Below are 15,024 nucleotides of genomic sequence, written 5' to 3' on the forward strand. Positions count from 1 at the left end.
CTCCAAGGTTGTTTATTCAATTTATATGTATTAGATATATTTGCCATATGTTTTTAGTCATTTCTTATATGTTAATAAATCGCATGTTTCCACTTATAGAGTGAGTAAGTGCCCATTATCTTTATCCCATTATATATTTTATATGTTCCATTTTATATGATCAATTTTAAATGTATACAAATTTTTACTTGTATTTTATGTTATATTCTGTAATTTTACGTTTATTTTAAATTATCAGTATGACATATACTATATACACTGGGGATTTCCACACAGGCGCAGGTTAAGAGATTAACCGAACACAAAAAAAGAGTAAGAAGGGTATAGATCAGAAAAGAATTTAGCTAACATGAAATCCTTCATCCATGTTGTTAAGGATGATATTTCAGCAGCATTGGAGAAAAAAACGCATTGGGGGGAAAAAAAAACGCATAAGAACCGCATCATTATCGCAATTGCGGTTCTATAATTGAAAGTAAGATTTCAATGAAATATGTCTGTGTGATGCATATAAGTTATGTAGAGATGTAATGCCTTTGAATAACTGTATTTTAATATCAACTATGTCGTAGTTAGATTTCTCTATCACAATCCGGGCCGGGTTTCCGATATGACCTTCGCCATGATCCAAGTCAGGATTCGTTTTCAACCGGACCCAATTAGGAAACAGGATATAAAAAGGTGTTGCAATAGGAGCCAGGTTACCACTGAGGAAGAAGTCAATAACCTATGGGACTTCGAAACGCATCTGGGAGGAATCTGGACTCTGTAACACCACTGTCCCTGCGTACGCTGGAGAATATCTATATTTCTACCTACTTACCACCTGCTGAGTGGGAAACTGATCCGTCCCACGCATGAACAAGTGCTCGCTATAGAACTGCTTGGAGTGAGATCGATCCACCCCCATTCTGACTGGAACAAGCACGAGGGACGCCGAAGTAGCGGAGATCAGAGGAGAAAGCCGCACTTGGATTGGAGTTAAGGGAATAACATAGCTCAAAACAAGTGGGAAGCCACCTAGAGCTGAATTCCCAAACACACTTTAATTGCAACTTAATTGTGGACTTTACTGCACAGAGTTACGATATTGATACAGTGACACTATTAGATGCTGAAACAGTGCGGATATATACAGCACTTATCATTTACATTATCTATCCGAACTGAGACAAGCTGATCTTCTGAAAAAGCTAACACAGTATGTTACAATAACAGTATATGGCGATTATTATAATCGAACTACCCAGCCCCTGATTGTGGTGGATACTGTCTATGCTGTTGAGCCAATGCGATCAATTAGTGTTCCCACTCCTTAGTATTATTAACTACAATCCGTCATTTTAGTGATGTTTTAATGTACTAGTATATGGTCATTAATTTACATATATTTTATGTGTTGTCTATGACTTTTTAATTAATACTGCGATTTATGAAATATTTAATTAAGTGAATTTATAGAACGATCAGAAGAACCTAGGAAAACAATAAAAATAGTACAAACCGAATTCCAAAAAAGTTGGGACACTATACAAATCGTGAATAAAAACTGAATGCAATGATGTGGAGGTGCCAACTTCTAATATTGTATTCAAAATAGAACATAAATCACAGAACAAAAGTTTAAACTGAGAAAATGTACCATTTTAAGGGAAAAATATGTTGAATCAGAATTTCATGGTGTCAACAAATCCCCCAAAAGTTGGGACAAGGCCATTTTCACCACTGTGTGGCATCTCCCCTTCTTCTTACAACACTCAACAGACGTTTGGGGACCGAGGAGACCAGTTTCTCAAGTTTAGAAATAGGAATGCTCTCCCATTCTTGTCTAATACAGGCCTCTAACTGTTCAATCGTCTTGGGCCTTCTTTGTTGCACCTTCCTCTTTATGATGCGCCAAATGTTTTCTATAGGTGAAAGATCTGGACTGAAGACTGGCCATTTCAGTACCCGGATCCTTCTCCTGCGCAGCCATGATGTTGTGATTGATGCAGAATGTCGTCTGGCATTATCTTGTTGAAAAATGCAGGGTCTTCCCTGAAAGAGATGACGTCTGGATGGGAGCATATGTTGTTCTAGAACCTGAATATATTTTTCTGCATTGATGGTGCCTTTCCAGACATGCAAGCTGCCCATGCCACACGCACTCATGCAACCCCATACCATCAGAGATGCAGGCTTCTAAACTGAGAGTTGATAACAACTTGGGTTGTCCTTGTCCTCTTTGGTCCAGATGACATGGCGTCCCAGATTTCCAAAAAGAACTTTGAATCGTGACTCGTCTGACCACAGAACAGTCTTCCATTTTGCCACACTCCATTTTAAATGATCCCTGGCCCAGTGAAAACGCCTGAGCTTGTGGATCTTGCTTAGAAATGGCTTCTTCTTTGCACTGTAGAGTTTTAGCTGGCAACGGCGGATGGCACGGTGGATTGTGTTCACTGACAATGGTTTCTGGAAGTATTCCTGAGCCCATTCTGTGATTTCCTTTACAGTAGCATTCCCGTTTGTGGTGCAGTGTCGTTTAAGGGTCCGGAGATCACTGGCATCCAGTATGGTTTTACGGCCTTGACCCTTACGCACAGAGATTGTTCCAGATTCTCTGAATCTTAGGATGATGTTTTGCACAGTTGATGATGATAGATGCAAAGTCTTTGCAATTTTTCGCTGGGTAACACCTTTCTGATATTGTTCCACTATCTTTCTGCGCAACATTGTGGGAATTGGTGATCCTCTACCCATCTTGGCTTCTGAGAGACACTGCCACTCTGAGAAGCTTGTTTTATACCCAATCATGTTGCCAATTGACCTAATTAGTGTTAATTGGTCTTCCAGCTCTTCGTTATGCTCAAATTTACTTTTTCCAGCCTCTTATTGCTACTTGTCCCAACTTTTGGGGGATTTGTTGACACCGTGAAAATTTGAATCAACGTATTTTTCCTTTAAAATGATACATTTACTCGGATTAAACGTTTGATCTGTCATCTACGTTCTATTACAAATAAAATATTGACATTTGTCATCTCCACATCATTGCATTCAGTTTTTATTCACAATTTGTTTAGTGTCCCAACTTTTTTGGAATCCGGTTTGTAGTTAATAACATACTGAATTGAACACATTAAAAAAACGAATGGTAAAAATTTGTATTCATAACCAAACCCATAAAGAGCACTGAAGTTAACTGAAAAGACAAAAAAATACAAATAAAAAATGACTAGAAAGATATACAGAAAGATCATAAAAACATACAGTTAGGAGATAGCGCAAGTACCCAATAGATACTAGTGGAAGATGAAGCGATAAGTACATACATAATAACAGAAAGAGAAGAAAACCGAAACTCTCAAGACCAAATAGAAGTGCAGAAGAAGATCGCAATATTAAGATAATATGTTTCAAAGTGCAAACGCATGCGCGTATCAGGCACCTGCTAATAAATATAAAACGAAACTCTAAGTATTAGGACATGCGCAGATCAAGAGAAAAGAGAAAGCAATGTTGCTCTAAGTTCGAATATAAGCGCAATAATTAAAGTGCCAAAACATGCGTGGGATGAGGCTAATCATTTCTAGACCTTCTTAAAAATTTGAGACCAACAAGTGAAGGTAGCCAACACTAGAAAAAATTTATTATCGCGAGATCCCCTCAAAAATCGTCATGAATGAGCGAACGTAGCACTAGAAAGACTAAAGTGTGCAGACATGCGCGGGATTAAAGCGAGTACCGCAAGATAATGCACGTCATTAAAAAGAGGAGGAGTAAACTCTAAAAGCATCCAATAAAGTTGCGCGTACCTAACAGAACAAAACAAGAATAAATACTATTGGTCAGAATAGGATGATGTCAAGAAATAGGAGGTATTAAATAGATCTTGTCACACTGATCCATTGCACACTGCCCGATCCCCTGAAGACGCCAGATAGCTGGCTAAACATGTAAGCAGTGCATGAGGTGATTTTAAACATTAGGTGAACCCAATGTGTGCAATATATAAAAGGAACGCATAGACGTCAGGAAAAATCTGGAGCTAGCGCGCAGCTACCAGATCAGAGAATAACACTTGCAATACAGCATTAGAGTAGGGGAACACCTGATAAAAGTTTTAAATAATTATGGTTAGATAAGATTAAGAAAATAAAAGAACTAAAAAAAGTTAAGTTTTATTTAAGTTGTGAGAAAAACACATGGCAAGATGAGGCATTAGTAGTCTATGACTAAATGTAAAAAGTATATTTAAGCCTCTACATGTGTAGGGTACATATGTAAAATTAGCCCTGAATGGATCTCACAAACGGAAAGCCAAAACACCAGTGTGAAAGTAGCCTTAGGTGGATAGTACCGTATATAAATACTGGCCCATCCTGATAGAGGAACCAATCCTAAAAAATATGTTACCTAATACACCTTGGATTATATTTAGGAGATCTCAAAATCTGAAGGGCCTCCTGGCAACTTCTGCATTGAGATCCACATGTAACTCATCCTCCCTACCTGCAGGGGGACCTATAGGATGCTATAAGTGCCGCAGTTCATTGTGCGCCTGCTGTAATAGTATTTCAGATGGCGTGGACACATTCTCCTCAGTTTCTACTGGGAAAGTATTTAAAATTCGCAGACATCTAATTGTTATCTATTTGCTGTCATGTCCGTGTAATATCCGCACAACTCAGCCTATGAGAACCAGGCTGAATAAATACTATAATATTAGAGAGGGCCTGTTCACACACAGCATGTCCCGACACTTTTCTCAGGTGCATAGTAATGATCCCAGAGTACCTGCGTTTAATTGTTCTTGAACATATCCCTGAATCAACTCAATCTAGATTCAAAGATTGGTAAACAGAATCCTTCTGGATATTTCAATTAAATACTTTGTTTCCCAGTGGTCTGAATGAGGCTATTGAACTAATCGAGAAGTAATTTGAAAACTGATAAAATTATAACATTTTTTGTTAATATTATAACATTTAAATTTTTGGGGAGGCGGTGGAGGGGTTATACACGTATCATGAATTCACTCGGTGATCCATCAGATTCACTTTTTTGATGGTATATTCTTGTATGGCAAATTATGCACATTGCACTTTAGGGTACTTTCACACTTGCGGCAGGACGGATCTGACAGGCTGTTCACCCGGTCGAATCCGTCCTTCCGCTATGTCGCCGTGCCACCGGACCGCCGCTCCATCCCCATTGACTATAATGGGGGCGGAGCTCCGTGTGTGTGCACAGCGAAAGGCCGCAGGACTAAAAGGCCTACATGTCCGACTTTTTAGTCTGGCGGCCTCTCACCACGAACTGCCGTACTGCGCCGGAGCTCCGCCCCGTGCCTATTATAGTCGATGGAGACGGAGCGGCGGCACGGCGAAATAGCACAAGGACGTATCGATCCGTCTTGCCACAAGTGTGAAAGTACCCTCCGGTTGCACTTTAGGGGAACATCCATTATATAGGTGTGCATTAGTATTGTTTACACAATAATAGTGTTCCACTATGTCTAGATCTATTATTGAAGAGAATGTATTTATTCTCAGATGTACAGGCGCATCCCATGCACATGTATATTTGTGGATATTTGGATCCACACAAATGATATATCTGCATTCACATGAAGCAACGTTTGGATATCCACATTAAGTATGTTATATTAAATTATGTTTTGATTATTTTGGATCATGCTTTTTCTTTAAAAATTATTATTATTAATCTGAGTCCACTCTATGTATTCTGGATGTTTTTGTATTTTGATTGGCCTGATTGCCGTCCGCTGTGTTTAGCCCTATTAAAATGTATGTATTTTCTTCTGACCTTACAGCCTGATTAAGGTGGCGGTCGCTACTGAAACGTGTAGCTAGCCTTTTATTTATAGTGTTTATGTATGTCTTTAATAAATAACAGAGCAGCGCGCTTTTGTTTTTCTTTTTCTGCTCCTTGTTGAGCGAACATGTTCCTATGTGTACTCCGGACTCCATCTGGAGGGTCCCATAGAACAAGGAGAGACCACGCCATTTCCTAGTGTTGTGCCTGGATTTGCACAACATTGTAGTAAAAAAGATCACAGAGAGGCACGGAACATTTATTAATCATGTTAATGCTCCGTGTCTCTGCTGTCCGGGACTAGGCTTGGCTGTCTTTCACTCAGCAGATTACTTGCACGGCATCGGCTCATGTGAAAGAGCCCTTACAACACACAGAAACATTAAATGAAATAGATGAAATATACCAATGCGAAGCCTGGTCCTTCTGCTAGTAGCTATATAAAGGAGGGGAAGCAGTGAGCAGAATTACTTCACTGTATAGCACTGTGCTGTGCTGAACTCTGAACATGGATTTTCCATACAAACTCATCCCCAAAAGGCAACTTCAGAGAGAGTTTTATTTTTTTATGAAAATGTACAAAATCAACAAATAAAGTATATTGCAAAAACAATCCTTGTCACTTGTCCTACGCATTTAAATTTTTTAATGACAGTTACAGTTTAAACTGAAGAAATACGGAACACTCAGGTCTCTTACTAGAGCTGTCTCACCAACTAAGTTATCAAGGGAGAAGGGCCTTGATAAGAGCTCATTCACACCACCATATATTTGCGGAATGAATGTGGACCCATTCATTTCAATGGGTCCGCAAAAGATGCTGTCCGCATCCATTCTTCCATTCCATGGCCCCTATTCTTGTCTGCAATTACGGATACGGTCTTCTGAATGACCAAGAGTTGAGTTCCAAAGATCCTACATGCAGATGGGAAAAACTTCCAGAAGGTCAACCGTCAATGCAGCACTCCACCAATCTAGGAAAGGCTACTTTCACACTTGCGTTCGTCGGTCCGCTCGTGAGCTCCGTTTGAAGGAGCTCATGAGCGGACCCGAACGCCTCCGTCCAGCCCTGATGCAGTCTGAATGGAGCGGATCCGCTCAGACTGCATCAGTCTGGCGGCGTTCAGCCTCCGCTCCGCTCGCCTCCGCACGGCCAGGCGGACAGCTGAACGCTGCTTGCACACTTACATTGTAAGTCTGAACGGATCCGCTCGCCTCCGCACGGCCAGGCGGACAGCTGAACGCTGCAAGCAGCGTTCAGCTGTCCGCCTGGCCGTGCGGAGGCGAGCGGATCCGTTCAGACTTACAATGTAAGTCAATGGGAACGGATCCGCTTGAAGATGACACCATATGGCTCAATCTTCAAGCGGATCCGTCCCCCATTGACTTTACATTGAAGGTCTGAACGGATCCGCTCAGGCATCTTGCGCACTTAGAAATTTTTCTAAGTTATTAATGCAGACGGATCTGTACTGAACGGAGCCTCCGTCTGCATTAATATGATCGGATCTGTTCAGAACGGATCCGATCAAGCGCAAGTGTGAAAGTAGCCAAAGATGTATTTCTCAGCTAAAGAAAACACACACATTATTTTGGGGTAAATATTACTTTTCTGATCACTTTTTATACAATTTTTTGGGAGGTGGGCAAAAATTGTAATTCTGTGGATATGGATATGACGATACCACATTTATTTATTTTTCATGTTTTATATTTTTTATTGCCACATACTAACATACATAAAAAAAATATTTTTCCACCAACTTAGCTGTCTGAGGACTTGTTTTTTGAGGGACAGAGTGCAGTTTTTCTTGATACTATTTTGGGGTACATATGATTTTTTATCTCTTTATATTTCACATTTTGTGAGGTAAAGTAACCAAAAATAGCTGTTCTGGCACAGTTATTATTTTTTTATTTTTACAATGTTCACCTGACAGGTTAGATCATGTGCTATTTTTATAGAGACGGTTGTTACGGATGCGACAATATCAAATATGACTACTTTTTTGTTTCAGTTTAATATAAAGCATTTTTTTATTAATCATGTTTTTGTGTCTCCATTTTCTGAAAGCCATATTATTTTTATACCAATTGTCTTATATAGATAAGGTGCAATTGTCATATATTTTTTGCGGGGTAATGTGACCCCTTTTTTGGGGTACATATGACTTTTTGTTCACTTGGTATTACACTTTCTGTGATGTAAGATGACTTAAAATGGCTCTTTTGGCATAGTTTTTATTTATTATTTACAGCATTCACCAGATTGGGGTGGATGTTATATTTGAATAGAGCTGGTCGTTACGGATGCAGCGATACCTAATTATTATGATTGTGTCTGTTTTTCTTTCTTTTTTTTTACAATTTTATATGCATTTATTATTGGAAAAGGGTATTTTTTTTTACTTGAAACTTCATTGTTTTTATTATGAAAAACGCTATTTTTTACTTTTTATTTTTGTCCCACCTTTTGGGGGTCTGATCTGTATTGAAATGCATTGTCTGTCAGTGTATTACATTGTAATACACTGACAGTCTGCCTTTGAGACCCAGCCTAAGGGGCGGGATTGCATAAGATCCAGTAGAAGGCAAGCCCCGATGCCTATGGAAGGCATTGGGCTGCCTTGCCAGCCTGCGGGTCCCTGTAGCAGCAGCACGGGAGGGAGTTGCAAACCCTGTGCCTGCTGTGGTCAGCTTTGACGGTGGCATACAAGGGGTTAATACGCCGACATCGGTATATTCACCGATGTTAGCATTTACAGCAGGGTCTCGGCAGTCATCGACTAGATAAACAGTTCCAGTTAACAGGACCTCCTAGGGCTATGTTCACAATGGGTGAATTTGATGCAGATTTTCCGATAGGTGATAAATGTCACCCTTGCTATTACAAAGAGTTAAATGTACAGTCCAGATTTTATCACTCAGCACCCCAAGGGAATGCCATGAAGTAGTCACTCACAGCCCCATAACAGTGCAGTCTGTATGCCATAAACCAGTGATGCCCCATAGAGACCCCTATATAATGTCATATATAGTTGTTTCAGTAATACCCCAGACTTCTTTGAAGAACTTATATACTTGACGTATGTCTGTGAAGGTTCTGATTTATCCTGGTCATGGTCAACTATATAAAATATCTGTAAAGAATAAATCAAGGCAACTGGACGTACTGTAGATTTCTTGAAAACGTTTCAGTCGTTCTTTCAACGAGCTTTCTCAATTCTGAGTGACTGTAGAAGAATTCTCTGGGAATAAATATGTAACTGAATCAACATCTGGTAATTATACCCAGCATGGGGTCAGAGGTCATTATACCCAGCATGGGGTCAAAGGTGTTGATTCAATTACCCTAATTGGAGTTAGTAGGTGATAAAGACTTCCCAGAAAAGGGTGTCAAGACAGCATTGTATGTGGCAGACAATAGATGTCTGACCGACCCCCCCCCCGCCTCTATTTCAGCTTGGCTTCTCCATTTTTACGTAGATGGCCTACTTCACACCTCGTTTGTACCAATCGGCCTCCTTATCCAAAACACGTACTTGACTGTCTTCAAAGGTGTGACCTGTTTCTTTTAGATGTAAGTACACGACTGAATCTTGACCAGAAGTTTTGGCTCTTCTTTTATTAGAAAATGCGGCGTCGTGATGTGACGTTTCGGCCACTTTGGCCTTTATCAAACTACTGCCGCTGTCGGGAAGTACGTCAGTTGTAATAGCGCTACAAGGAACTGATGGTGTGTATCCACACACTAGGATGGAGGTGCGCTCCCAAAATGATACAAACATGAAGTAGACATATGGGGAATGTAAAGTCATCACAATTTTTGGGGGTATTACTATGTATTACAGAAGTAGAGAAACTGAAACTTTGAAATTTGCTAATTTTTCCAATTTTTGGGTAAATTTGGTATTTTTTAAGTAAAGAAAATAACTTTTTGACCCAATTTTAGCAGTGTCATTAAGTACAATATGTGACGATTTTTTTTTTTCAGAACGGCCTGGGGTAAGTAAAAGCGTTTTAAAGTTATGAGCACTTAAAGTGACACTGGTCAGATTTGCAAAAAATGGCCAAGTCCTTAAGGTGAAATAGGGCTAAGTCCTTAAGGGGTTAAACCACTCAAGTGTTGCTTTCACAGTGTGTTTGGGGTAATTGTCCTGCTGGAAGGTGAATCTCTGTCCTAGCCTCAAATCACGCACAGAGTGGTACAGGTTTTGCTCAAGAATATCCCTGTATTTAGCAATCTTTGCCTCAACTTTGACCAGTTTCCCAGTTCCGGCTTCGGAAAAACTGGGGCCTTTCAAAAAAGGTGTGTATATGTAATGACAGATCATGTGACACTTAGATTGCACACAGATAGACATCATTTCACTAATTATGGGCTTCCTAACATATGCACATGCCAATTTTCTGTTTTCTATTTATAAACAATCGATTTTTTTTATAGATTTTTATTTATTTTTTTCATTTCACTTCACCAACTTAGACTATTGTGTTCTGATCCATCACATAAAATTCAGATTAACAAAAGAAGTACAAAAAAGTCAAGGGGGTGAATACTTTTGCAAGGCACTGTATAGCATAAAGACCGCTGCGGGGGGGGGGGGGGGGCGCAGTGGCACATAGAGCCGCAGCTTCTTTCTCCTCTCTGACATTTGAACCTGTCGCCAAGTAGGCTCATGATGCAGTTGGTCAGTCAAATGTGTATGTATACCATAATAAAAGACTACATTTTGGTGATAGGGTCTTTAAGTTTTCAGTCATTTTGCTATGAAGATATAACATTTTACAAGTGATCTACCGTAATTTGATTGTGAGAGAGAAAAGTTAAGTCAGTGTATGAATCCAAAAGAAAACAAATCATGACATTCTCCACTGGATATTATATGACAGAGGAATTCTCTCCTAGGTAAGATGTTGTTGATATCTCTGTAATATTGGACCTTTTTGTATATTGCTTAATTTTTTTATGGTAACAAATATTAGACAGACGTTTTAACGTGAGCATCTGATCACTTTGTATAAAACATTATCCTGACCCAGATTCTGGATCTTGTTTTCTTGCATGTAACTTAAAATCACATATGCAAATTAACTTTTACTGATGTGTGTGTCTGTGTACAGCCTTTTCTGATGAGCTTGGAGCTGTTGGCGGGACAAACTTCGAAGATGAAACCCATGCTCTTCGACTTGATGAAGACAGTGAGAACCCACCCATGGTCTTGAGAACCGAATGAATGACTATGTTAGCTGTTCCTCAACATAGGCACAGAACTACAGGAAGATATTTTGGGATCTCTTGTGTTTGCTGCTATGGACTAATTTAGGGAACAGGAAAGATTTCAATACACTTAAAAGTTCTGCAAAATACAAGTGGGTAATTTCTACAAGTGGTAGAAGTTCTATTATTTTCACTTCACTCTTATTGCAATTAATAGTTTTTGTTTGGTTGCCAAAATAATATATTATCTGTTGCTTAGCATGTTGCTTTGTGCCAACCAAATTTAGGAAAAAATAGAAACAAAGTTTGACATTTTTATCTTTTCAGACTCTGTGTGTGTATATATATTATATATATATATATATATATATATATATATATATATATATATATATATATATATATATAGAGAGAGAGAGAGAGAGAGAGAGACAGAGAGAGAAGAAAAAAGTGAAGAAAAGTGGATGGTTTATTCACCCATCTAGCAGCAACGTTTCAGCTCCCTCATTGGAGCCTTTTTCCAGCTAAATAACTTGTGCATAGTGACATACATAAATAGTGCAAGCAATTTAGATAATCAAGAAATCCATGATTAAGTAATAAAATACAAATACATAAAAAACCTAGCAATATTAAAATAATAATTCTTCTATGGCTGTGATCATAGCAGAGTTGTTTGTGAATGTCGTTGAATAAAGTACATAGCGTAATAAAAACAATGATAATGATGTGAATACATCATTATCAATAAAAATATATAAAGTGCACAGTGGTTGTCAATAGCAACTTAATTGAAACCTTAAAAACATTCGGATCAGTCACATTCGGTCGTGGAGACTTGATGGAACCTGCTTGGCATCCGGAAAAGCGATCTGCGCATGCGTCGCTACACGTGCTCTCGCGAGACACGGGACAATGCATAGAGGTATGGGAACCACAACAAAGATGGCCGCTGGTTACCTTTCCTACAGGGCGCATGCTCATGCTCATGCCCATCCAGGCCGGCAAGTACCTTGTACAAAAATACAAAGACACACTATATATATTTTCAAAGCTCCTCCTTTCAAGCAGACAAAAGCTGACCAGAAGACCAACGGGCAACCATCAGTCTCTGTGTCGGAATGTCTGTGGCACACTGATCTGCTATGATCACGGCCACAGATAAATAATTTTTTTAATATTGCTAGGTTTTTTATGTATTTGTATTTTATTACTTAATCATGGATTTCTTGATTATCTAAATTGCTTGCACTATTTATGTATGTCACTATGCACATGTTATTCAGCTGGACAAAGGCTCCAATGAGAGAGCTGAAATGTTGCTGCTAGATGGGTGAATAAACCATCCACTTTTCTTCACTAATTTGGAGTGCTGCCTTTTTTCTTCTCTATACATTTGGGACCTTGGTCGAAGGTCCCTATAAGGACTTGCACCTGCGTTTGTGTGCTGTTTTTTTCTTTTTTATATATATATGTATTATATATAAAATCTGTTTTATGGCTAGTGTGAAGCAAAATGATTAAAAAGTTGTCTGGCCTAGGAACCAACAACCCCAATGGATGGAACCGCTGCCCAGTTAAGAAAAAACAAAAAAACAAACTATTGTCTGAAGTCCCTCCATTCCAGTGTCACTGCTCTTCCCCACCAGCTCGGAAGTAGCTTGGTTCCGTGGAAGCTGCCACCAATCACTGGCCTCAGAAGTGACATGTACTCGAATGGCACTTCACCATTAATGACATGCCGTTCAATCAGATGTGACTACTAAGGCCAGTGATTGGCTACAGTGGTCATGAGACCAAGCCACTTCCAGTCCAAAACAGACCAGGAACAGGGCAGTGTTGCCGGGTTGTAGTTTCATCCATTGGTTGCTGTTAGCCCCTAGTCTGGAGAAACACTTAAACTAGCCGAGAAATTGTAGGATTATCTACTTTACATGGCTGTTGTTTTGTGGACTGCAAAATTTATACGTAAAGGGATTGCCTTACCTAATTAATCAATAGTCACGCTGATGCTTGCAATATGATGTTCAATCGTTGCCATTTACTTCTGTTTTCCATTTTTCCTCTGTGAGCTCTTTTCCCCCCCAACTAAGAACCCCAATTTGTCTGCTTGCTTCAAGGGGTCACGGCCACCGCTGTAATGATATCAGAGATAGCTGCGCAGGCACAGGGAAAGCTTTGGCCGGCTGCACATAATTATGAGTATGTACAGTGACTCCCAGCCACGGCCACCTCATCTGTGCTGTCAGATTATTTTGCCGCTCGTAGCATCTATAGCACAGCTACAGGGCATGCACTACAGCCTTGTAGTTGTGCTATAGATATATCCCAGAGGCTGCTCATGATTCTATTACACTAGCAGCCTCGGGAGGGTGTACGCACAGGCAAGGGGCGAAATTGCATCAACCCTGCCCTGTTCGCCTGTGCCTTCATTTAAATGTATCACCACCCTCTCAAGACCAGGGTGAGACAACCCCTTTAAGTTAGGTAGCAAAATGAATTTACCATGTTTTAAGCTCTGTCATTTGGCTGTAATGTGTTCACTGAACCACTATTAAAGAAAATAAATATTTAAAGGCGTGGTACAGGATAAGAAAGCCATGGATTCCATCCATCAGCAGTGCCACACCTGTCCACAGCTTGTGTGTCTTTACAGCTGAGCCCCATTCACTTCAGTGGAGCTGAGTTGCAATACCAAACACAACCCATCGACTGGTGTGGTACCTGGAAAAAACAGCTATGTTTTTCTAATCCTGTAATATTCTTTGAAGAGAACCTGTCACCACAAAATACAGTGCAATCTTCAGGCACCATGTTATAGAGCTGGATGAGTTGAGCAGATTGATATATAGTTTTATGGGTAAAGATTCAGTAAAATATGTAATGTATACATTTGAATCTTTTTTTGACTTCATTTGTACATAAGGGCTGTCTTTATAAGTGATTGATAGCGCTGTCTGTGTAAGCATCTGTACATGGGTGCACCATCTTTTACCTCAGGTTACCGATTACTGTACAAGACCATCTCAGAATGTGCTGCTCACAGCGCTTTTGAGGAACAGCACATCCTGAGCTGCTGTGTCTGTGTCACTGTCAGTATGCAATCATTGTGATGGCAGTCATGCAGGCACTTGGTGGATGCAGAATGGGTCCTGTCCTGGCTAAGCAGGACATGTGAGCAGTGCAGGGAGCTCGCAGGGATTGGTAGCGCAGATCATGTTGAGCTGCTGCCTGCTGCTGTTACAGTGAACTAAAAAAATTCTCTGCAAGTTGCAACTGCTGTTAAGGGACCCAGTTGAGTTGCAGGCCTGCAGCAGCCGAAGAGGAATAAGTGATTAGAGTGTTCCACCCCAACAATCACCCCTTTGTCCCCCTGCCCATACACAGTAAAAATGAGAACAGAAAAAATTTATATAAACTAGTTATGGTTTCAAAGTGTTATCCAGACAGTTTCTCCCACCATTCTGACATCTAACATGGAGAGACACTAGTGCATGCCGTTGAAAGGCAGGTCTATTGCAACGCCTAGCAAGTATCGTGCACAGATCATATTCAAATAAATAGGACCCATGCATAATACTTGCTGGGAGTCACATCGTTGCCTTGGCAATTGCCCTGTCTGGCAATTGCATGCTCTTATATCTCCATGTCCGATGTTAGATTAAGGCCATTTTACATGGGACAATCCACTGGCAATTAATGGGAACGAACCGTTTGTTACTGCTAATTGTCTCACCATTGAGAAAAGGGTGATAGTGGCATTAATATACAGCAATCAACCCTTTGTTACAACAATCATTCCTGTCCATACATATTCATTGTTTGCAGCGCATTTCATTTACACAGGACAGTCTGCTGCTGGCAAGCAATAAAAGATACCCTCACTGATGTATGTGCATTAGCTCATTCGTGTGGAGGCCAGCAGAACCTTAACCCAGAGCAGTTATTTCTAGGAATTCTGGTTCCCAATAATTTCCTCAATC

At 40.0% G+C, this 15,024-nt stretch overlaps 1 protein-coding gene across 1 annotated transcript in view; it reads left to right on the forward strand.

The window, feature by feature from the left end:
• Nucleotides 1–11,441, forward strand: part of WIPI2 (WD repeat domain, phosphoinositide interacting 2) — a 439,829-nt gene extending 428,388 nt beyond the window's left edge. The window contains exon 12 of the mRNA XM_044302641.1: nt 10,945–11,441. Coding sequence (XP_044158576.1) covers nt 10,945–11,057 — 113 coding nt within the window. The 3' untranslated portion in view covers nt 11,058–11,441. The remainder of the gene's footprint in view (nt 1–10,944) is intronic.
• Nucleotides 11,442–15,024: the final 3,583 nt, after the last annotated feature.

This window comes from Bufo gargarizans, chromosome 8, assembly GCF_014858855.1.
Source record: "Bufo gargarizans isolate SCDJY-AF-19 chromosome 8, ASM1485885v1, whole genome shotgun sequence".
NCBI lineage: Eukaryota > Metazoa > Chordata > Amphibia > Anura > Bufonidae > Bufo > Bufo gargarizans.